The sequence below is a fragment of the Stegastes partitus genome, unplaced genomic scaffold (assembly GCF_000690725.1).
Source record: "Stegastes partitus isolate 25-593 unplaced genomic scaffold, Stegastes_partitus-1.0.2 Scaffold606, whole genome shotgun sequence".
Classification (NCBI taxonomy): Eukaryota; Metazoa; Chordata; class Actinopteri; family Pomacentridae; genus Stegastes; species Stegastes partitus.
The window spans coordinates 262444-288273 of record NW_007578337.1 but is presented as its reverse complement, the minus strand read 5'-3'; the positions used below and the strand labels follow the sequence as shown (position 1 = coordinate 288273).

Genomic DNA, 25830 nt, shown 5'->3' with positions numbered 1-25830 from the left:
GTCTGCTCAATGTGCAAATTAGGTTTGCAAACTTCTTGGATGCAACAATTGGCTAATTTAACAGTTTTCTGCCCCGTAGTGGCCAAAACATGTTTCTACAGTGTGGTTGTGCAGCAGGAGGTGTTGTACCTTCAGCCTTGGCCCGGGTCTCTCTCGCCCCCTCCAGGTGTCGCTCGATGCTTCCCTGACTGTAACACCTGGTGAAGGGTGCAGGCGACAGCACCTGACTGTCCGCCTCGACCCGCTGCTCCAGGATCGGAGAGAAATCCACCGAGGAGTGCGAGTGGGTGGAGTAGGTGGAGGAAAAGGGGTCCGCGGCCGCTTTGGTGGACGGCGACCCCCCGCTGCCGCCGTTTCTGCGTTTGCTCCTGGCGATCTCTGCGAAGGAGGTGACCCTGGGGGGCGGCGGCGGTGCCGGAGCGGCGCCCTCGCTGAGCCGGACCGGGCAGCTCAACATGCGCTCCAGAGAGCCGAGCCGAGGCGACGGGGACTTGTCCAGGTTGCGGTCGTAGCTGCGAGAGCGAGGGCGGCTCCCCGGGGCGGCGCCGATGACCCCCCGACCCGCCACCGGAGGGGAGACGTTGACGTAGACCTGACCCTCGATGGTGGCGGGAGCAGCTTCAGCACCACCGGCCGCCTGCTCAGTCTCCTCTTCCTCCTCCTCTTCATTATCGTCATCGTCGTCTTCTCGCTGAATGAGACGACAGAATAGAATAAAGGAAAAGCAGTCAAACTTTCTCCAGCAGCTCAGGAGATAAAATAAAGCGGCAGAAGGCCGGATCTGCTTTGACACAGTGCCACTGTTCCTGACTGATATTAAAACCCTTCAGCTCTACTTAACTGCTAAAATAATCCCCAGACATGATGGCCGATAACAGCAGCTACAGTCTAAAGAGATCCAGAGTCACGGCTATTTAAAGTTCAGGGTTACTGTCACTGTCATGGGACCTTCACTTTAACTTATCTGACATAATTTCAAGACATTTATTGCACATTTTTGCATCGTTCTCCTTTTAATTTGGCCAAATGACAAACTCTGCTTATCAATATTACCTCCTCACGCTGTACTTCTTATCACTTCGCTAAATAATAATCACTTGTTGGAGTAAGTCAACAGAATTCGCTCTCTAAATTGAATTAATATTGCATATCACCCCCAGCAAGCTGCAACTCAAGAGTTTTACTTGAATATTTTGTTTGCTTGGCTTATGTAATCGTCATCTGAATTCTTTAAATGACTCATTTTCACTTCTACCTTCTAACAACTGCTGCAATTAGTCAGCAAACCAGTTTGTTTATTGCAGATAATGAGCCGATACAATTTCGAACACGGGAAAAAAGACACCAAAGAGGCTCAAGTTTCCCTCTTTGACTCCTCGACGAGGTTAGAAGGTCACGTTTAGTCATTATGTTGCAGGAACCCTCTGAGCTTTGATTTCCTAAACCTACAGTTTTTAAGACGAATCTGAAGAGTTCTATTTTGCATTGCTTTCAAGTAATCAGTTCTATTGTGAAGTCCAGTCTAAAGCCTTTATTCTGCACTTAAATTCCTGTTTTTTTCTGCTGTATTGTGTCATTTATCTTGTTTTCCTGCTTACTTCGCTGCGTTTACTTGCAGCTGAACGACAATATCAATGTCATTGAAGTATTCCCAGTAGTTAATGCAGCATCAGTGTCAGTACTATGTGTTTTATTTCATTTATTCTGGTTTCATGTACAACATGTGGATGTAATGTGCAATGCTTGTTTTTTCAGGCACAACATTTCATGAGCATGTGTGATATTACTGACACTATTACTTCTTGCTTTTCTGTTATTTAGCTTATTTATTTTCATTTTCGGCCAGGTGTCATACTTCTATCTTACAGCTTTTCTACTCGGCACTGCATTTTCTCATGTTATGTAATTTTGTCTTTCTATGCAATATCTGGCAAAACTTTTATCTTGTCTTTAACAAATTTACATTTTTTTAGCCTGGACAGCAGTTTGAACAACCACCTCTGATAAGGTGCTGAAGAAATAAACTTGCTCAAAAGCAGTTTTGTTTGCAAAACAGAAACTGTTCTCGCCAAACTTTGGAAAACAACACTTGAATTAAAACCAAGAGATATGTGATGAAGCTTGGTGTCTTGTTTCTACTCACCCTTGACGACTCTCCGTCTTCGTCCTCCTCCTCCACGCCTTGCTCGTCAGCCCGCTGCCTGAACAGGAAGTACTCACTGGGCTGGGTCGGCGTCGGGCTTCCTTTGCTGTGTTCGTCGGAGCAGCTGTTGACCGAGGAGCCGGCGGGACTCGGGGACGACTGGGACGACAGGTCGCAGGTCACCAGTTTGTAGTAGTTCTGAGTGGCGACGACCAGCCGGGCCTGACTCTGCAGGCAGGCGGCCAGGTCGCCCGAGGACCCGGCACGGGGAGGAGGGTGGAAGGAGTTGCAGTTGGCGTCAAGGTCCAGGAGGCCCTGGTGCTCCACGGAGCAGGAGCAGGTGGAGGAGGTGGACAGGTGAGGCTCCCGGATCAGAGGGAAGGAGGCCTGGTGGTGGTGGGACAGCGGAGGCTCGGTTGGGGAGGTGTGCAGGTCCAAGTAGAACGCTCCTCCGGTTGAGTCCCGCTGGTGTCCCGGTAGATCCGACACCGACGAGGTGCAGGAGTGGTCGGTGGAGCTGTTGAGGTTGGTGGGTCCAGAGGCCGGCGGCTTCTCCGGGACGCTGTTGTTCATTTTGTTGTAAATGGCGCTGAAATTGACGAGGACGCCGTCGGAGCTGTTGCAGGAAGAGTCGCTGCCGTAGCCCTGCTGGCACTCGGAGAACGGCTCGGAGAAGGCTTCAGGGAAGTGCTGAGGGTAGTTCTGGGACAGAGCGCAGCAGGAGCAGTGCTGGGTGGAGGAGCTGGAGGAGTACGAGCCTGTCTTGCTGCTTCGACCGCACCTCATGGGATGGTCTTCGTCTTCTTCGTCGTCGTCGCCCCAGTCCTGCTCCCCGCAGTCCATGGACATGTTGGAGCCGCTGCTCCCGTGGCGCCGCTGGCTGTCCAGTCCTAAGATGTCCAGGTCCTCCAGGTGGGCGGAGAGATCTGAAGCTATGCCTCTCAGAGACTCCCGGCTGCTTCGTCCAACCGAACTGTGCAAAAGGAACGGCTCGGAGGCGAATCCGAGGTCGTGCAGGCGGAAGGGCGCCATGCCATCAGAGTTGACGTCACTGTGGAGGTGGAAAGACGAGTCCTCCAGGTAACCGCTGAGGTTGTCGCCTTCATCCTCCTCCTCCTCGTCTTCTTCCTCGTCGTCTTCAGTGTTCAGCAGGAACGGATTATGACGCAGCGGATTCCGGTTCCTGGGTTTGGCTCTGGGCAGCGTGTGAGCCGTGATCAGCTGGTCCTCCGAGTTGCTCGAGGTGAACGAAGAGTCGTCGCTGGCTGTGCTGCCTCCCCTCCCGCCACCCTTCCTTTCCCTCCCTCCGTTGTGGGAGGCCCAGGAGCCGCTGGAGGTCTGGATCAGACTGCTGTAGAGCAGAGCCTCCCTCTGGAGGACGTCTCTCTCGGGGAGGGAGGTAGTGCGACTCAAGCCCAGGTTCTCTGGCGGGCTGAACGGGTTGCTCCTCTTCAGCGAGCTCCCGCAGCCTCCCTGCCGACCGCCCGACACCTGGCAGTGCACCAGGGGAATGTGGTGCACAATCAGGGTCTCACCAGACAGCTTAGGAGGGCTGTCCATGGTCCAAGAGGAGGGAGGTCGGGACTGGCGCTGCAGGAGGGAGGCCCTGTGTGGGTGAAAGGGGGGGAAGGCTGAAGTGTGGAGCTGTTTGTGTTCACACTCTGTTTGCTTGGTGCAGCGCTGCAGGGCTGCCAGGGATTTGGAAGGAGAGGTCAGGGAAGTCTACGCCGTGGTCAGAGTGGTACATCTGGAGAACACAAAGAGACACAGAGAGCAGAGCTGTTATGAAAGCAGCCAAATATTCACATCAAAGCACACAAACACACTTCTACATGCAGGCGGGAAGCTACAAGGTCAGAAAAATCATGTAAAAAATTCATTGGCAAACCTCAGCTTCCACAAATTAACGCTACAAATTGAGCTTTCTTGCATTAATGTCCTATCACCTCCTGTCAAGGGTTAAACTGGGATTTGTAGGCGGGAGGCGACCTTGTGCAGTAAGGTCACGGCTCACAGACCAGACAGCAGACAGTGAAACAGGGACTGTTTCCACAGAGGAAAGTAGTTCCAGTGAAAGCTGCACACGCTGTGTTCTGTAGATGTAGAAATTGTTTATGGAATGAGACGTTACAGCTGAATTAAAAAAACCCTACATTTTATTCAGCTTTGTTTTGCTGTTGAAGCTTCAGAGTCAGATATGTCAAATTAAATCTGTCTGAAGAGAGAGATTCAACTACAATTCTTATTTTTCTGTTTGTGTACTTTATGTACCTTTTGATAATTTGGATGAATTTGAAAGAAAAAAAGTTCCCCTCTGTGAAGCTCAATGAAGTCCCAAAAGGCAATAACACATCGTACATATACAGCTCGATTCACTTTTTTAGTTTTTATTGATTTTTGATTAATATTTGCATTTAATTGATGATTCAAGAAACACTGACATTCCGGCCATACATTAAAAAACAAAACAAAAAAAGTGCTTTGTTTACAAATGTAGCTGGCAAACTAAAGGATAAAAAAAAAATAGTGTTTTCATTATGAGGCTGACTGTCTGCTGCCTCATTTTTTGTATTTCCTAAAGTGACTAGATGGGCTCCATGCTTGCAGTAACGCCGCTACTGTAAATATTATTGCATTTAATCACCAAAACCGACTGATCCCTGCAATAATCCACTTTATGCACCAGAAACATTCAGGTAAAGAAAATGTAGAGATCTGGGAGAGATTTAACCTTTAACACGACTGTTTTATTTGCAATATTTTCACTGTAGAAGCTGCATGAGTCTGTGCTGAAGAGTTGAGATTAATAACGCTGAGTTAGATCACAGTGACACGTCAGAAGGTGTAAATAATTAATGAAGTTGGCGCTGCTGAGCCACCTGAGTAAATTGTCCCTTTAAACGTGACGACAGTTTGGATCCTGCTGCTGTCTGATGCCACAGATGCTTAAAAAGTCAAAGGAAAGGAGCCGATGTTCTACATTTGTTTGTACAGTCAAGTTATATCAGCACGAAACCATCGACAGCAGCCAAATTTAACTGCTGATTCTTGTATTTTTTTGAAGAATTCCTCTCTTGTTTTTCCCAACATTTCTGTTTTAGCAAGAGATATTTAAGGCAAGTTCACCTGAAGCTAGACCAAAAAACAACAAAGCAAAGTTGGATTTTAAAATGTATTAGCTTGAAGTTGTGCTCCAGTAATTTAGAACTCCTCTTACAGACAGCTGATGAATACATAAAGACAATTAAGGGTATAAACAGTGCAAAGAGGCCAAGATGTTCTATGTTTTAGACTAAAAAAGGAAAATTCATCAGACACTCAACTTTCTGACACTCTGTGAACTAATCACGTATCATGTTTTGTTAGGAAATTAACCAAATCTGTGCTTAAAATCAAGATGTTTCGTCAAAGTCCCTTTATTCTACACGTTTAATTTAAACAGATTCCGTAAAAAAAAAAAATAAAAATTCTAAGCTCAGAAGCTACTAAAAAAAAAAAAGCTGCAAAAAAAATTAGTCACATGACAAAAATTCAAGTGACTTTTCGGTTGAACTGCAGGCAGTGTTTACCCACAGCAGAGAGAAAACAAGTACAGAAGCACATTCAAAAATTAAGTAGTAAAATATCACCAGTATGTAAAGATGTAGAGCCACACTGGATTTCTAGTTATGGTAATGCTTGTGGGTACTTCTTCTTTGGATTTATTTCTGAGTTCTCTCTACTTCTATTCATGGTTGTGTTGTTTCCATAGAGATGCAGGACTTTATATTGAAGTGAAAAATGAGGCCAAAGTGAGTTACAGGAACAAATAAACTGTAATTTAAAATTCCATTTACATAAAGTTGAGGGACTTGTGACGAATAAAAAAGGACAATAAAGACTATAAACTGTGCAGAGAGGACAAGATGCTCAACTTTCTCACAGTCTATGAACTAATCACTTGTAGCTTTGTTGGGCAAACGAACCAAATTTAGGCTTAAAATCAAAATATTTCTTCAAAGTCACTTTTATTCTACATACAGATTCTGTATAAATAAAAATTCTGCACCACAAATGAGAAACTAGTTACGTGACTGAAATTCGGGGGCTTTTTGGTTGAACTGCAGGCAGTGTTTACCCAGAGCAGACAGGAGACAAGAACAGAAACACATTTAAAATGTAAGTCTTAAACATCTCTAGTATGTAAAGACATAGAGCCACATTTTCTTTTTTCTGTAACTCTTGTAGATGCTGTTCTCTCTCCTTCTAGTCATGGTAGTTCTGTTTCCACAGAGGTGCAGGACTTTGTATTGTGGTGAAAAATGAGCCCACAGTGAGTAAAAACAAAAGAAACACCCAGGAACCGTAATTTGAAACTCCACTTACATGAAGTTGAGGGACTTGTGATGAATAAAAAAAGACAACAAAGGCTGTAAACCGTTGAGTTAAGGACAAGATGTTCTATACTTTAGTCCCTAAAGCGGGATAAGCTCCCACCCTGCTGCAACTCAGACTTTGTGTGAACACTCTGTCGTCAAAGCTGAGATCATCCGCATGATATCAGACTTTAAAGAGCTCGCCTGGAGCTGCCGAAGACGCTGCGCAACAGCATCTCCACCCACCGTGATCATAGTGTCCGTTCATTCCTGAACTAGGGTTTAAATAATCTACAAACTCGGCCAATAACCATGAATTAATCTGAAATAGCAGCAACAGCAGCAGCGTTTTGAACCAGCGAGTGTTTCCAGAGAGCAGCGTGAGTCAGCAGCATGTGAAGTGGAAACGGTGAGATGAACAGCTGACTCTGAAACAGGACCATGATCTCATCCGCAATCACACATCACGCCCAAAATAACACACACAACGTCCACACACTGTTCCTCTCAACATTAATGGTTTGTTCACAACTTCACTTCAAATTCACACCTGTTGGGTCAATGAGGTGTTTTTAAATGAGGTAGTTCTTCAGTTACGGACCACAAACATCATCATCGATTCAGGGAAAAACATCAAACTGTGACTCTTCTGACAGTTGATTTACTTCTATTTTGAACACGTGGTCGAACATCACCACAGATACCATCGAAAGCGTGACTGTTACACAACGAGGACAGTTTAAATTAATAAAACCACTCACATGACACTTTGAACTTTGGCTCAGACACATTGCACAAAAAATGCAATCAGGGACAAAATGCATGAGATCAAACCTCATCTACCCAACAAGAGCTTCTCTTCATCCTCCTGCCAAATCTAAATCCCAAGTTTATCAATTACAACGACAGCAACTAAAAGAGTTGTCGCAATAATAAAAGGCATTTCAATTCTTTTTCCTCCTTCTTGATTTGAAACTACAGCTTTTGCAATTTGCGTAAATCATTTTTAAGTTGACTTTAAACAGCTCAACCCTCTCTGTATTTATGATTAAACTCCTAAAATGTATTAAGATTAAAGGTCGCCTGATTATCCAGTGCAATATTTTGCACTTTTCTGACTACAAGTTTTGTTATTTCTTTCAACAGATTCCTGATTTTAAAAAATGAATAAATTAAAATTGTGCCCACAGAGCAAATCTGACTGGTTATGAGAATAAATGTCAACACCAACTGTGCTTAACAAGTGTATTAGACCCCCATCCAATGTCAGGTTTATGCCACAGCTGCCCTAAACTAACAGCACTGGTAATTAACAAAATCATTTCTTATGTTTCTGTCATGGTTAATACACCAACATGTAGAAGCTCTTTAACCAAAATGATATTTTTAATGCTAAAATCTAATTATTATTGTCATCATTTACTGTTTTACAAAAAAAAAATAAAAAAATGGGAAAATGGTCAAGGACATTATTATTTCTTGATTAAGATGCCAAATTATAGTTATTTACTGAAATTCATGAACAGAAAAGTCAGTTTTAGTGGTTGAATGCTGTGCTTGGTTAATGTAAGCCCTGTGAGTGTGAACCGGCTCAGATTTGGGTATAAAAAGGTGAATTCAGTGTGAAATCTCTCATTCCTGTTCAAAATGGTAAAACGTGGAGAGCTGAGAATTAAAGCACTTCATGATGCTGGATGGTCGACACACATACATATATGAGCTTAACAAATGAGACATGTGGTCTAATACATTTGCTAAACACTGTATGTAAAATGTTAGCTTTGTGTTGGAGTTTGAAGTTTTGACACCAAATATTTCTCCTATAAATGTATGTCGGTTCACAATATTGGTCTCATTGGGGACTAATTAATAATATTCCTCATTAACAATACTTTCCATCTAAAATATCTCAGATGTAACTCTACATCGGTGCTTTCACTACACGGTGCTGATTGAAGTTGGGAAGACAAATAAAAATGACTGATCAATCTGCTGTTTGCTGCAGCTCCAGCACACCAGTTCACCCAAACACTGTGAAACTACTCTACGCTGTCAGGTTGTAATAATGGAGTGAATGTTCTAAGTGGAAACTAATTGTGAAGTAGAATAAGTCCTGCTGTGTAGTTGGTTCCTGAAACCCTGAAAGCTGCAGTTTAAAGGTGGAAATGTTCAGCCGTGGTGTTGACCGCTTGTGTTGCTGATGATGTGTTTTCTAGTGTATAAGACGCAGCATGTGGATGTGCTACAATCTAGATTTTTACCAGAGCGCGTGTGGAAAAGGGTTTCCTCTGGTGATTCGTAGATGTTGCTAATCCTTAAAACTACATTTCCCATGATGCATGCTGCACTGCTGTGAGATAAACTGTTTTTATCGTCTCGCTGAAGTAAACAAACATATTGTAAAGTTATTTTATCCGTCAGCAGCTCAGTCCTTCTCTTATCTTAAATCACAAGGAGCTCCTCAGGTACACAAAATTCAAACAGCCGGGACACAGAAAGCCTTCCTCACCGTGCTTTTATTGTCATTTCACAACTATCTTAAATGAATGTGGAAGTTATTTATTCATATTTTGCATTAAACCACCTTTACCGTGCATCCGTTGGCTGAACAGATTTAGACGTGCTGCTGCTGCTGCTGCTGTTGCCAAGGTTTCCGAGCAGCTTCATTATCTAATAGCAACGCTGCCGGATTAATCACATTTGGCTTCTTCTTCTTTTTAAGTGAAATTATCCTTTGTAATGCCTTTAATTTTTCCAGTAAAGCAGCGTAAGGAACAATGCGAGCCGGATTAGCGACCCGAGCCAGACGAAGACTAACACCTCAATTACACCTGCTTAGTCAGATGTAATCCCAGGTACAGCGCCGCCATTAAACGGCAATTTAAAATTAAATTTGCCGTCTTAAATCCCTCTGCACGCTGGCCAAATGTGGCAGGAGAAAGCAGCGTCACGGCCTATTTGTTCTGATTAACGCAGACAAAAATAACGCAAACACAAGTGCTGATGAGACCTTTATAAGTACGATTACTGTGCAGCGGAGCCTCCTCCGTCGTCTTCAGAGTCGGATAAAGAGGCGGTAAAGGCCACGAGGCTGCAGCTCTAAAGCTAAATGCTAGACGGTGAGACGGGTTCGCTCGGCGCCTCGGTAACAAGTGAGAACCTTCTCTTGACAAATGACCTTTTAAGCGGAGAATGGAGCGGTATTTGCGGCGGAGGGAGGCCTCGGCTTCACCTGAGCTCAAGTGCAGTTCAACCTTTCTATGTCGGAGCTGCCAACAAAGACGTGACGCGGCTCGGTGAATAAAGCCTGACATTTTATCAACTCCGGCAGACACTCACACTTTTTTAGTATCTAGACTTGATCAATTATTGAGGGACCTATTATGTGTTATGGTATCAGAAATATAAATACTTGAGTTGTGTGATTACATCCAAAAATGCTAGTCGAGATTATTTATTGATTTTAGAGAAACAATATTTCTACGGCAGTTTCACAGTGAACACTTCAAACCGGTCTGCAAATTTCAAAGGCATGTTACCTTTAATAAATTACCAAAATGACACCATTTATCAGAGCCATAAACTGTAAAAATAGAAAAAATTACCATGTTTTCACTTTTCTGATTGTCTTTGAAGAATTCAAGTGGGATGTCGGGTCACACAGGGAAAATTAACTAAATTTAGGCGTTAAAGTCAAGATTTTTCATCTAAGTCACCTTATTCCACATGTCTCATTTAAAAATTTGCCAAAAAATAAATCATTTGCAGTAAAAGGATTCTGCAAAAAATAAAAAATTCTACACTTAATGCCAAAAACAAAAAGCTATGACTGGCTCAGCTGGGACCGTCAGTCACATGACAACAATTCTGGATATTTTGGTTGAAGTGCAAGCTGGCTGAAACAGAAAAAGTATGGAAATAAGTGTAAACTGCACATAATAGAGATATTTTGATAGAGAAATCCTTTTTTCTAGTATTGGTCACTCTTGTGGGCACTTGGGAAAATGTACAGCTAGATTCCATTTTTATTTTTTAAAGTTTTGCAACATAAATTAATCTTGCAGGAAGTAAAAATGTGACACGAACAAAAAAAAAAAAAAAACAACGCAGAAACTTCTTTATGTTCAGACTGTTATAAGTGCAACACATTCATTTAATCGCTGGAAGCCAAAATCATGACTTGAGTTTTATACATATATATATGTGTGCATTTTGTCTCAGTGGAGCAGCTGGGAGTCACCTGCCTTGCTTAAGGGCACCTTGTGACGCTCAGCGAACGCTGGAAAAACCTCTTTGCTTTGCAGATTGTCTGTCTATACTTCAGTACAGACAAACAGCACGAATCCAGCCTCCAGCTCCTGTTATCAGCCGCTCAGATACAGTATCTCAGTCTGACTGCAAACACAGCAGGCGCATCCGGAATAAGACTGGAGGGGATTTAGGGGAATAACAGCGACGCAACGAATGCAAAAACCCAATTGGTAGCAGTGAATTTTCTTCAGTCGACCAAAAAAAATAAATAAAAAAAGGGAAAATCTCCTCAAACCAAGACATTCCTTAGATTAAAATGTTATTCATTATGATGAGACGTTCTAGCTGGACAGTTAAAAAGATGCCCACACGTAGCAGATCAGTGCAAACATAGTGAAGAAGGTCGGTCTGCACATGCTCAGTTAATCAATCAGGCAAAACAAAAGCTGCACCAACAACACCAGAAGCCACCAATGGGACGATTCCACTGGTGAGACAATCAAGTTAGTGGATTCTGCACATAAAGAGACGTCTCTAAACCACTCTCCGGTTCAAAAAAACACCGGCAGCTACGACAAAATGAAGAACAACGTCACAAATACACAGAATATCAGACCTGAGCAAAATAGCATTTAGAATTTGAAACCAGAGCACGACGGCTATCAGAGGAAACGTTCTATTGACTATCAGAGAAAATCTATTTTAACTGATTGTCGTCATTTTACAAGCAAAATGTAAAGATTTCAAGCAACTGAGCTACAACTTGACTAATTTTCAAACTTTATACAATAAAATAAGTCTTAACTGTAAAACAACTGACTGAAAAAGCACATTGCCAATCAAGCCAGTCTTCTAATAGGCCTTAACGGTTGTATTTTACCTCATTTTATTATGACATTATCATAGATTTGTTTAATTTTTTTTTTATTATTATATTGCTGTATTGAGTAAGCACCTTGTGACTTCATTTAAAAGCTGGTGCACAAATAAAGTTCTGGAGACGCTGCTGTAGATTAATGCGATTTAGGCTAATTATGAGATAATCTCCAGAAAAAGCCTGACTTTCCACGACTTAAGCCACGCGACGTCACAGACAAAGTCAGAGATCTTCTTGTTACGTAACAAAGAAGGCCACCAAAGTGTAGTAGTAGTAGTAGTAGTAGTAGTAGTAATATCTGCAGGTGTGCTTCCTATTTAACTGTCTATTAGTACATGAATGGGGGCTGTGGCTCAGGTGGTTGTCCTCCATTTGGAAGGTTGGCGGTTCGATACCCCGCCACTCCACAGTCTTTGGGCAAGACACTGAACCTGAAGTTGCTCCCAACGGCAGGCAGCACCTTGCTGGCAGCTCTGTCACCATTAGTGTATGAATGTGTGTGTGAATGAGAAAACATTGTGAAGCACTTTGGATCTAAGTGCTATATAAGTGCAGACCATTTACCATAAAACTTAACAGATTCCTCATTAAAAACAAGCATTTGCAGATATTAAGACACTGATACAAAGTTCTTATATTTGAAAAGAGGAAGAACATACTCGTATTTCAGTGGTACCTTAAACATGTTGTAGCAACAGATTTGCTCACAAATTTGATTATGAGCTCCATAAGAGTCCCACCACGGTAGTTTTTCAGGATCCTGCGACAGGAAAGACTTAACGACTTGAGCTCAGTGCTTCAGATGAGCGTAGTTAACAGCAGACAAACCAAAACGGCTTTAAGAGATCAGCTGCAGGCTCGGTTGTGTAACGTCTGTTCGGAGCAGACGGACTCTAACTTCAGCTACCGGCAGAGTTCATCTTTAATATTCGTGTTGAGAGAAACTGAAGCATGAGCAGCAGTCGAGGCAGTCGGGTTTGAATCAAAGGTGGAATTACGGTGTGTTTGTGTGTTTTCTCCTGAGATTAAAAACTCCCTTCTGGTATAAATACAGAGAGAAGCTGGATTTATTCTGTTTCTGCACAGAGCAACAGTCCAGTCCAATGCAATCTGAATCTATAAAGACTTTCCAGACTTCTGTGCAGGATTTGAGCTTATCAAGGAAACTTCAGGTTTAACTCCAGGTTTTCTGTACTGCTTTTCACTCCTTCATCACCATGGCAACTCATCCCGAATGCCTAATCCTGGAACACACCTGATCCAAGGCATGTTCCAGGTAAGAGATCAGCGTATAAATCAGAGCTGCCTTCTGGTTTCTTTGTTGGGAAAATGCACCAGCGTCACGCGGAGATTAAGTTAAGGTCACAGTTTTTGGAGCTACAAGAGATTTCGGAGCCTTTTCGTTGACATATCTGCCCTCATAGAGCAACAGAATCCCAAAATACAAACTAAATAAAACACGAATGCTTTACACTTGTTGGTTTTGTGATGAGTTTACTTATCGACTCGAATGACGTTTTTATATTAGTTCTTTAAAAACGCCTCCAAGCAGTTGAAAGAATAAATAAGAATGAGATTTAATGACCACATCACCATGAAAACAGCTTTTTTTTATATTACTTCTTGTCATATTTCTTAAACAATTTGTCCTTTTCAAGCTTTTAATCTTCTCTTTTTTTGTAATTTTTTAATACAATCTTTTGACTGGTGGTGAAACTGTACCTTGAATAAGAAACCTATGAAAGCAACTTAAACACAATCAGGATAAACACATTAATTATGCATTTAGAGTCTTTTCCTGCTGCTTTAGCTGCTGCAGCTGTGTTACTTTCAGTTCATAGTAAGTGTTTAAAATCGTCATGTTTCTCTGATAGTAAAGTTCGCTCCTAGTTTGTAAAATATGTGGCTATGCCAGCAGCAGACCCGTCCATGTCTGCGCTTCGTCAGCTGTTGTTTAGTTTCATTCTTGTTGTTGTTTGGATTTTTGTTTGGATTGTTTTCCTGAGGTACCCAGATAAAGATCGCCCAGATCAGGTGATTCTGGATCTGCTGGATATCACCCTCACTCGAAATGACTTTGAATTTTGGACATGATTCGATTAAATATCACATTTGGCTTATGTACATGTTAGAAGCTTGATTAAGTTCAGGCACCAAAGTTACTTGATTTGATCTTGAAAAAACATCACGATTTGGGTTCAAATACGACCTTTTCTCTACACGTTTGAAGCTTTTCCTCCATTTTCTGGGTGATTCCATCTGATATATGAAGAAACATTTGTGATATGTTGCAAAAATCGTAGACAATATGGTTCTTTCAAAAAAGTAACTGTGAATGCAGTTTAATTTGGTGTTTTTGTTGTGTGCTTTAATTTGCATCTTGGGCATCTATGGAGCATCTCTATTGATAAAAGTAAATAAAGTGTCTATTCCTGGTTGATACACTGCCGTCATTTTGTCTCTCAGACGTACTGCAGTATTTATATATGTCAAGGACACTTTTGTAAAAGTCACAGAGAGAATCAAATGGTTTATTTCTTTGCATCATCACTTCCTGTGTTCACTGATGGTGTGAAAACTTTCTTCGCAACAAGTCAGGGGACGCCGGTGAAGTTTAGTTCAGACGTGACTCCACAAAGGCTCCGACTGCACATCAAACGTTGGCTTCAAGCCGATATGAGGCAGAGATTCCTTCACGTAATCTGAATTCAAAGGACACCCGGGGTCTGTACGCTGCAATACGCTGCAACTTATTATCAAAAGTGAAAAAATGTTTTTAAAAGTTCTGGATGTAAAATCTTCCAACTCAACGATGGAACCAAAAGTTTCCAACAGGTTCAAAACAGAAATGTCTTAAATTAGATCATATTTGTCCAAAATCATCAGCTGAGGAGCCCAGAAATGAGCATTTAGGTTGTTGAATCATTGGACTTTTTGTACAAACCCTCTGTGATGAAGGATGAGTGGACCTGTCCAGGTGTCTCCTGCCTTCACCCTGAGTCAGCTGGGATAGACTCCAGCCCCCCATGACCCCAGTGAGGATTAGGTGGTGTATAGATAATGGATGGATGGATGGAGATATTTTACAGTCTACAAAATTATACGAGTAAAACCCAAATGAGTCCAAAGATTCCATGGTAGCTTTTAGGTTGGATGGTGCAAAAAAAAAAAAAACATCTTAAATATGCAGACTATTGATAAAAATAACTCAATAAAGATTAAAAAAGGAGGCCGACACCAAGTGTACAGCTTGACAAAAACATCTATTTTCAGGGAAATCATTGACAAATCATTCTGTTTAATGATGGTAATTAATTTAAGACTTTTTCTCTTGAATGTAAACACACAAAAGTGACCTAAATGAAGCTTTTATGATCAGTTTTGTGATATTTATAATGCAGCTGCTGGATAGCTGAACTCAATGTTGTCCTTTAGAACAGCAGTCCCCAACCACCGGGCCGCGGACCGGTACCGGGCCGTGGGTCATTTGGTACCGGGCCGCACAGAAAGAATAAATAAATTGTATTGGTTTATTTTATTTCCGGTGGAGTCTGCAGGGTGTTTTATTTTGAAAAATGACGAGCTCGTCTTCCCATAACTTCCGCCTGTGCTTGTTTTCATGCCCGGCCGTTAAATCTAATCTAACCGCTGCCAAAATGAATAAAAAAACTAACTTGAGAGACACTGAGGCCGAAGAAAATGTAAATACTGATTTAGCAATAAAACATCATTTGATTTGTTTACAACATTTTCTAACAGAAGAAACAATTATTATTTGTTAAGTGCGCAATGACCGGTCCGTAGAATTATTTTTTTTGCTTGAAACCGGTCCGTGGTGCAAAAAAGGTTGGGGACCGCTGCTTTAGAAGATTTAAACATTGGACAGAAATTAAGATTTTATAAAATTATACATGGAAAACCCAACGAGTCCAAAGAATCTCTAAAAATCAACCACAACCACGTGAGAATTTTGTAAAAAACGAGGTCAAAATCAAGTTTACTGCTCAAAAAACAACACTTGTAAGAACATCAGTGACTGTTCTCTTAAACCACACCAATGTGATGAGATTTAATTACTTCTATGATCCGTTTTGAGATGTTTCTACTGCAGCTGCTGGGTAGCCCGACTCACTGTTGTCCTTTAGATTTAAACACTGGACCAATGTATGCAGGCCGCCACAGTATTCACACTCAGAAACAGAGGAACTGGTGAATAGATCCATTGAACAGACTCATTATGCTTTCAGCAGCAGCAGCCGCCTTACTGGGACCATTTATCACTGCTTCACTGCCGCCACGACAAATTCCTGCACACGTTCTGTTCCCTCCGTCACTGAAATGAAACTCTAGCTTCTGGGCAGCCATGGCAACGACACAGCGTTTATATTCTTCACGGTGAGCCAACAACAACAACAACAACAACAACAACACCAGCAGCAGCAGCATCATCAGCATCACGTTCAGTGTTATTCCCAGATTACAGCCGATCGGATCAGATAACGGGTTAACGAGAACAAAGAGGCCGAGCCCGGCCAATCGGATATCAGTTCTCACGCAACATCAGAAGGCCCAGCTACAAAGTCGGCCAATGAGACGGAGGCCCGGCGGTGTGAGAGGACTCATGAGAAAGTGTGTTTTTTTTTTCTCTCTTTCTTCAGCAGCACAAAGCGTCTCTACAGCAGCACCCTGTGAAAAGGTTCAGATTCCTGCTGGTGTTTAGAAATCCTCCACACCTTCCAGGATGTGACAGAGCTTTAAATAGGATGAAGCTGACCCCCAGTAGCAGCTGTTAATGTATACAAAGTCCAGATGGTGTTTTTGTTGTTCTCACAGACAGAAACGACGAGTGATTAATCCCAACAAGGAAATCAAATCGCAGGATTATATTCAGCAGCAAATCTACAATTCTACCGCGTGAAGCTTGAAGCTGCACTTTAAACACGACGCTGTTATTCCAACGATGGATCCGATGACCACATGAGGAGATGCTGGTGGTGACAAACCAGCAGAGAAACATCAGCCAGCTGCTCTTTCAGTGTTTCTGGAAGCAGCAGGTCGCTCATGTATGGTTCCCATAAATGTCACACAGGTTAATGAATAACCGGTGAACACAGTCTTTAGCAGCTAAAGAGGGAGATTTTTTCCCCACAGATGTTGGATGGTGGAGACCACAACTGAACAAAAATAAATGACATGGATCAGGTGATGACAAACTAATGATGTGGGTGTTTCCTAAAATGTTTGTCATACTAAAGGGGTTCAAAAGGCTTTAAAAATCACCAAAATTACACCATTTATCACAGATAGAAACAGTAAAAACAGAAAAAAAAATGCAATTTTTTTTATCATCATGGCAGTCCTTGAATTAATTATATGGGATGCGCAATTCTGTCAAGAAAATTAACTAAATTTGAGCTTAAAATGATTATATTTCATCAAATTCTCCTTATTATGCACGTCTCATTTAAAAATAAATAAATAAATAAATCACCAAAATTTAACCAACCACAGTAGCCAGATTCTGTAAAAAACAAAAAATTCTGTCTTTCTTGATGCAACTGAGAAGCCATGACTGATTCAGCTGCGACAAACAGAACGGTAACGAAAATTGTGTGATTTCTCGGCTGAACTGCAGGCTGTGTTTACACAGAGCAGAGAGGACACAAGTATTTTATTTTATTTATTTTTATTTAACCGGGTGAGTCCTATTGAGATTGACATCTCTTTTGCAAGGCTGGCCAAGAGGGCAGCAACAAGGGTTACAACAATACAACACAAAAAATATGATAAATAATACATAAGTAGGACAGCGAGTTTGAAAGACTGAGAGCAAAATGAGCACAACAGGTCAATAAAATACATAAATAAATGCAGCGTGGCTCTAAAGTGGTGTACAGAGAATAAGGCTTGAAGCACGTTGCTAACAACTGGACACCGAAAGCAATATAATATTTTAGAATATATAATGTATGACATGTTGTTGTGTAAAATAAACAATTGAAAGAAATTCAACTGTTGTTTTTTTCTTCTTTTTTTTATGACACATGACATTACACCTTTGCTATACGACACACAAGACATTTTAGACTTTTTTTCTACTTCTACTCATGGTAGTTCTGTTTCTATAGAGGTGCAGGACTTTATGTTGCAGTAAAAAATGATCCCACAGCGAGTGAAAGTGTGACGGGAACAAAGAAAACACTCAGAAACCACATGGAGTTCAGAGGGTTAGGGGCATTCCTAATGTCTACTAGAATAAAATGGGACATAAAACAGATAATTCAGCCAAACCACACAGTAGTCGGGGAGGTAAACCAACAAGAATCAGCAAAAATGAAAATAAAACATCGGTTTTGTGGCCGTTAAGCTTGAAGAAGAAACTGGTTGCTTAAAACAGGAACGCTTCAGGTCATCGCTCTGGTAATAGCAGTGGTTTATTTTAAGTCCTTCTGTTTATTTTCATTGCAAACTAAAGCACACACATGTATTCAGGGTTGTTTTTCCTGTGTAGGGGGATTTTTAGGTGGTTTTAGGCAGCATGGATGGTTAGAATTAAGGATAAATTAGAGGAAAATGCAGAAATGTCTGTTAAACACAGTAACACAGACTCACTGTGTCCATCTGTCATGCTTAGTCACCTCCCAAAGGTCCAGTGTGAGCCATAAAAACCCTCATCTTCCTCTAAACTTCCTTCTTCCTTCTGCTTCTGCTTCTTTCTGCACAGAGTCAAAGGGAAGCAAAGACTTTCTACTCATGGCAGCGCTCTGATTCTATGGGACCACTTTGGTTATTATTTTCTTCCCACAACCATCATCTTAATGGGCTCGCTGGAAAAGCCACATTAGTCCAACAGTTTCAAAGAGCAGGGTGGGACAGTGACCTATTTATGAAGCAGCGAGGAAAAGGAAAGCTGCAACAAAGGACATCCTCCCTGTTATGTCATCGGGGCTGCACTTCCAGGAATGAGCCCAAGCCCGGGAGGGGGTTCGTCCGAGCCAAGGAGTCGCGATGACGGATGCGGTTGACGCTCGGAGGGCGGCTCGTGTTTATCGACGATGATCCGTGTTTGTTGCTGCTACGCTGATGACAACATTTTCTGTGCAGAAGCCAAGATGGAAAATTGGTTTTGATTGAAATGAAATCGTTGAGAGCCAAACAAATGTTGGGACAGTTTGCATCGTGCTCAAGCTGAATTATTTCCTTTTTTTGTTTTTTTGCTTCTGAACTTTTGCCAATGTTTTACATAATGACACTATGACCACTCCAATTCATGTAGATCTGGTTTCATGTGACTGAACAGTTAACTGCAACTCAGGGAGGAATGCTGTCACCGTTTCTAGCAAAACAAACAAACAAATAAGTATATTTTGGGTAATAATACATCTCAAGCCCAACTCAGACGACACGAGCATCAACTGTATGATTTAGAAATAAGCCACCACAAGTGTATTTTGTGTGGCAGATTCACACGGCAGCAGCAAAGTTTGGGTTTTACTCGAATTTACTGACATTATCTGCAGATGTGATATTAACAGGAAGCCACATAATAACTTCCTTATGTTCCTTACTGCATGTTTCAATGTTTTATTTTGCTGTGCAGCGACATGAGCCTCCTGAATTTGCACCAAAAATGCTCCAAATTTTCTTCTACAATTTTAAAATTCTACTATTTCATTTTGCAGACACTTTTATCCAAAGCGACGTACATCTGAAAGTATATTTATGTTTGCAAGATTCAGTAAAGGCAGAGGAACCTTGCAAACTTGCAAATGAATAACTTGCTAATTTGTGGTGGAATAATGGTGTGCAGAAATGGACACGATAGATTCACACAGGATTAAGATCACAGATGACCTCAGCAGAAAAAAAACAACATTTAATGGGTTTTTTTGTTTGTTTTTTTAAACAAATTGTTTAAAACAAATCGTGGTATTTTACAGGTTTTGTTGTAAAATTGTTGATTTTCGAGGAGAATCACTGACAAAAGAAGCAATAACTTTGACGTTAACCCTAAAATAATAATAATTGACTGTATTTAAATCAGATATTTGATTTATTTTTTTTAAATGTACATAAAAACTAAAAAAAAATGGTAAACACATTTTTTTCCCCAGATTTTCCCTTTATATTAAATTACATACAATGTGGAGTAAAATCTTTGATAAAAAGTATGAATTTAGATGCCGACTGTAAGAAAAACAGACCAAAATTCTGGAAAATATGACACATAAGTAGCTGTTTTACATTGTTCGATTAAAAAAGAAAACAAAAACACGGTTATATTATATTTCAATGTCATTATTTTACAGGTTTTGGCCAACAGTTTCACCATTTTTACAGTATTTCATCCTTTTTTAATTATTTTTCTGGCACCTACTGCTAGATTTTTATTTATTTATTTACTACTATTATTATTATTATTATTTTATAATGATGGGACTGTGTTTACATGGACATCCGGCAATTCTACTGCCGTTACTGCACCTTAAAAATCCTACTTTCCAACCAAATCCAAGCACGTTTTAATGCAGCGTTGCAGATTTCACCTCAGATGACCCCACAGCCTGCAGACTCTTCTGTATCTGGCAGTTTTAGTTTCCTGCTCCAGTGATTCTTCACGATTCTCTGGAAACAAGCAGCTCTGTCACGGCTCACTCATTTTTCCATCTATCCTCCGTTTCTTTCACGACTGTCTGGAGCTACAGGCTCAGCGTTCGCTCTGTCTGCAGAGTGAACGAATGAATGAATGGAGCTTTTGTTCGTCGCACACATTCACCATCTCACAGTCAAGTAAAAGCGCAACAAAAAGGAGAGAGAAAAAACAACAACAGGAGGAACTCTGCAACAGGACGACCTTGAATTTCTCCCAGGACATCGGTGTCGTCTCGCGTCGCTGCCGACAAGTCAAACAAATCACCATTCGATAAGCAGCTAGGAAACTAAATATCGAGAAGCTGCGGAGATAAGTGAACGACAAAAACAGATGATAGCCGGGAAATGACCCGATGTCACAGAACACTGAGCCACGACTGGAAAGAACCACCAACTCCAGCCAAGTGTTGCAAAGAAAAAAGACACAATCAAAAACTCAACCAGATTTGCTTCCATTTTTAACTAAAACAAAACTGCCCCCTTAAGAGCATAAGTATGTTTTACGCGCCACTGAAAGTCAGATAACAAGACAAACAGCTACACCCAGCGAGGACGGGACGTTCTGTGCTGCTGGGGAGAAAAAGGCCACGTTGTTGTTGAGTTTACATCCCGTACAGCGACCATGTAAGGACGCCTGAGCCTCGGCCCGACTCACTCGCCTCCACATTTAACCTTCAACCGATGCTAACGTCCATAACGAGAGATATTAATTCTGTCATTAGCTTCAAGGGCGTCCCGACATGAAAGGAGAGGAATTTATGAGCAGCAAGGAGGCGACCGAAGTCATTAGGATTCAGCGTCTGGGGAGCATTAAAACACTTCAGATTAACATTGTCATCTCTAAGCATTCATTGTCTATGAAGCAGCCATGGAGTGAATTCTAAGTCAAGTTAGCTGCTCCTTATTTACACAGAGTCAAGGTTGAGGCTGCTTTTTGTAAACTGGCCGCCTCTAGAAACTCCAAAAAATCTGTCTTAATGACATATTTCTCAACTAAAATGTTTTCAGAAATGCATTTTAATGACAGATTTTCATGATGTGGCAGAAAGTTTCCAAATAACATTGAAATCTTGGAGCAGATAAATGAAGCGTCCGTCCAATCAGGACGCAGCCTGTGTTGATTTTTGATTGGTGTTGATGTTTGAGAAAAAGGAGAACATCTGTCCAACATCTGCCTCAGCACGGCCCATCAAGAGTCCAATGCTGGGAAACCAGAAACGTCCCAGTGGAAGCGTAAAATGACAAGTTTCCAGAAGTGAGTTAGTGTAGCAGCTCATTCCCCACTTGGCCCATGTAGGACTGTGACGGCCCAATGTCAGCTGCTGCCATGGAGGCCAATTCCATTTACCTGTGGGTCCCTGAAGGCATCGGGACGGCCCATAAAGTTCAGCCATCCCTCTCTTGCTCTCTCTCTCTCACTCATTCTGACCCGGCTTCCCTGGTGGTGACACGTTTTGGTTATAATAAATATCCTTATTTTAAGGAATTTTAAGAAAAGGATTAAACCAAAACTGAAACTAAAGTAATACCACAAACGGATGTGTGAACCAATCGTCCTTCAAACAGTTAAAGCCATCTAAAGCTTTCTTTTCCCAGTTGACAGAAATAAGACAAAATGGGTTTGGAAGGCTTGTTACTGTTTTCAATAATGCCCAAATTACACCATTTATCAGAGCCAGAAACTGCAAAAACAGGAAAAAATGTAAGATTTTCAACTTTCCAATGGTCCTTGAACTCATCATGTGTGATGTGGAGTTAAATGAGGAAAAAATGATCAAACTTAAGCCTAAAATCATGATAATAAAGTAAAAATAATGGGTTTACACGAACCGAATTCTGTAAAAAACAAGATTCTGCACTCTGACAAAGACTTTTTGGCTGAACTGCAGGCTGTGTTTACACAAAGCAGATAGAAGGCAACACAGAAAATAAATAAAAATGAAAGTAATAAAATATCCAAACAAATTTATGGTCCAGGATGGGCAACATGGGAACTTGGAAATCGTTTCACATGTTGATTCCATGTTTGTTTGTTTTTTTAAAAGTTTTTAGACAATAAATAATCCAAAAAACTCACCTTTAGTTTTGGCATTTTTGTAAAATGAATTATAAATTTTAATTGCATCAAACTACACAGAAGACATTTTGAGTTCTCTCTTCTTCTAGTCCTGTTCGTGTTGTTTCATTGAAGCTGCAGGACTTTATATTGAAGTGAATGAGTTCAAAGTGACGGGAGCAAAAAAACGCCCAGACAGTGTTTGTATTTAGGGTACCATATGTAAAATGCGGTGTTATATTCCTCTTTAACGTGAACTGTGCTGTCGTATTTTAATCTTCTGCCGGAGTCCTTGAAGCTGTGAAACAACACAGGTGTCTGAACTCCTAACGCTGACACAGTAAAATATGAGGCCTTATCGATGGATCCTGTATGAAAAAAAAAGCCTCCACGCGCCCAAAACACATCCTCCCTGAAGCTGCTAGAGACTCTGTGAAGTAAAACCTTTTCTTTAAACGCGTAATCAAGCGTTTTAACATCAATCAATGACAAGTCTAAAGTGCATTTCACATAACGAGACGCCAGGTTTGTTTGGCTGGTGGGTTCACTAATTGCTTTCTGGCAGGAAACAAAACGAAGGAATATTTTCCTCCAGAGCAAAAATAAGCTGAAGAGAGGCCTGATTTGTTGTGAAGGTAGATCCTCAGAACTCCCAAAATGTTCATTCTCACTGGTGGAGAAAACAAATCTCTATAGAAAAGGGTTTCAGCAAATTATAAAGCTTGTTTTTAAGAGTCTGAAATGCATTTTCGCTATGATAATACTTGGTTTTCACACTTAAATTCCGCCTTAAAATCCATATTGTCCCCATAAATTAGACTAATAAGTGTAGCACACCTAAGGCTTAAGTCAATTAAGCAATTTTCATGCACGATGACACACAAACGGTACGAACACACGAGTCAATCCCTTGTGTGTCGAGCTGAAGACGAACGCATGACCTTGATCCCAGCTTCCCTCAGGGCTTAGAGGCAGTTCCCCTCCTCGTCTGAACTCGAGGAGCTTACAGACGCTTGCGTAACAGTCGGCCGGCGCGTTGCCACCACTGACAGGTATTAGCAGACATCCAGACACAGTGGGAGCAAAGTGGCAGGCGGCGGCTTAACGTGATGGAAAGTCACCACGGATTAACTTAATTTCCACAGAAAACGCAGAAAAAGGCTTCGATTGGGTTAATAAATACCTGCACATGTGAGTTTGGTGTTTTTTTCTGTGAACTCCGCTGTTACTCTAGCGACAAAAACAGCTAAAGTTTAAAAGCTTAATCTCAGAAAATGTTCCTTAACAACACTAATTTAGTTGAAAGTCAATAAAAATACACTAATTTCATTACTGACAGACATGCTGGATGTTTTCCTGATTAAACCACCAACCTCCTGATCTTCAAAATAATCCAGAACAACACTAAATCCTGTAATATTCATAGTTGTTCATGTTGTCTGGCCATTAGAACTTCAATAATTGAGTACTTATCATCAGTTCGAGTAATTTTTAAGCAAAAAAAAAAGTACAATTTCTCTGATTCCAGCTTCTTAAATGTGAATATTTTCTGGTTTCTTTCCTCCTCTATGACAGTAAATTGAATATCTTTGGGTTGTGGACAAAACAAGACAGTTCTCATCATTTTCTGACAATTTACAGATGAAACGATTCATCAATTAATCCAAAAACCTCAACCAACAGTAAAACTAATCATTAGTTGCACCCGTATTGTCCAATAACAGAATCACAGAGATATTCAGTTTTACTATTATATGACAAAGAAAAACTACATTTTTACTTTTTAGAACCGAGAACCAGCAAAATTTCTGTCAATTTATGATTTAACTATTGTTTCAGCTCGAATCCTGCAGTTGTTGAGGGAAATCTTCAAAATGTAACCTTGTCGGGAACTAAGAAGAGCAGCGTTCTTATTCAAGTTTGATTTAAAGTGTTTAGACATAATCACGTAGGGTAAATGCTGGAGAATGGTCTGACTGCACTTCATTATCATTCAGATATAGGAGAGACAAAAAACACTCTGGTTTGCTTGTATTATGTTAAACCAACCACAATAATGTCAGGCGAAGCTGAGCCCGGGATGCAGTGATGGTGCCCCTGCAAAACAACAGTGTCAGAGGGATTTGTTCTGATGGAAGATGTTGCTCACTGGGATTAAAATCGTAACTTTCTCCAAACAACCAAGCAGACCTCCCTCAAGTTCTGTTCCAAATCTTCAGACAAACTTGAAACTTTTAGCGTGTAGGTTGCTGCTTCTCATAGTGAAAAAGGGATTTTGAAAACAATAATATTTAGATAGTGGAAGGAGAGAAGGAAGCTTTATGAAATGGGAGGCGAAAACAGTACATTTGTATTGGCTAAATCTCCATTGAAGCAAATCCTCCTGACACCATTTTGCAGGGGCACCATCACTGTATCCTGGGATTAGCTCTGCTTAAGATCATTGTGGTTGGTTTGAAGACATACAAACAAACCAGAGCATTTTTGTCCCCCTACAGCTAAATGCTACTGAGGTGCAGTCAGACCTCCTTCAACAAGTTAATTAACATAATAGTGAGAAAACATTAAAATTTACAGCTATTTCTACAAAACCACGGTCAGAAAATCACTAACTATGGACGTTTTAGGGCCTCAGATATTTTTTACAGCAGACATGTTGCCTTGTCACGGTGGGAAATTAGCCACCCAGTAAACCGTGACAGCAACCGAAGCAGCTAAACCGAGCTGATGCATTATGAATTGCATTACTTGCTTTTCTGCTCTGACAACTCAGATTTAGGCGGCTGCTAACATCATCGCTTCATCGGTGTTGCTCTAAAATTTGAAAAATTGTGTACATGTTGAATTCCAGGCCTCACATCGAGTTTGGCTCTACGTTGATCTACATAAACAGGAAGGGTCAAATTTAGAGGACAACGTTAACACAGCTGCACATCCAGGATTCCTCTGACCTACAATAAAACACACACACACATGCGACGTAAAGATGCAAATACAAAACAGCTTCTAGCTTTAAAAGAAGCATCTGTCATTGCCTTCTGCGCTGACGTTGTCCTTCCCAGTCCTCTCCTCTTTCTCTGGTCCAGCTCCACATCACCTCTCGGTCTCTTTTCCATCCATTATTCCTCCCATCCCCCCCACATCGGCTCTACTAAATCCTCGGCTCCTTTTCCATCCACTGCAGTGTAACACATCTCACCTTTACCCACTTCTGCCTCCCTCTCCTCCCCCCTCCAGCCGTGACCGACTCTAAACGCTTTCACCCCCAACAATTCCCGCTTTGCTTTCGGTGTTTCGTGGCCACAGCAGAATTCAGAGCTCGATCTGTGTCAGCGTGTTCGGAAGAGAAAACGTTTTGGTCGGGTCAGTGTTGCATCCCGGCTTTACCTTTACATTAATTTACAAAAGAAAGTAAAAAATTTGGGCTGTTGAGGGACCTTTCTGTGTAATTACTTCAGCAGCAGGAGGCACTGCAGTAAAACTAAGAGCAGCTGGA

At 41.3% G+C, this 25830-nt stretch overlaps 1 protein-coding gene across 1 annotated transcript in view; it reads right to left on the bottom strand.

Moving 5' to 3' along the window:
- Positions 1-25830, bottom strand: part of rusc2 (RUN and SH3 domain containing 2) — a 63888-nt gene that overhangs the window by 24936 nt on the left and 13122 nt on the right. The window contains exons 2-3 of the mRNA XM_008289316.1: positions 2144-3890; positions 130-691 (exon numbers count right to left, since the gene is read on the bottom strand). Coding sequence (XP_008287538.1) covers positions 130-691; positions 2144-3703 — 2122 coding nt within the window. The 5' untranslated portion in view covers positions 3704-3890. The remainder of the gene's footprint in view (positions 1-129; positions 692-2143; positions 3891-25830) is intronic.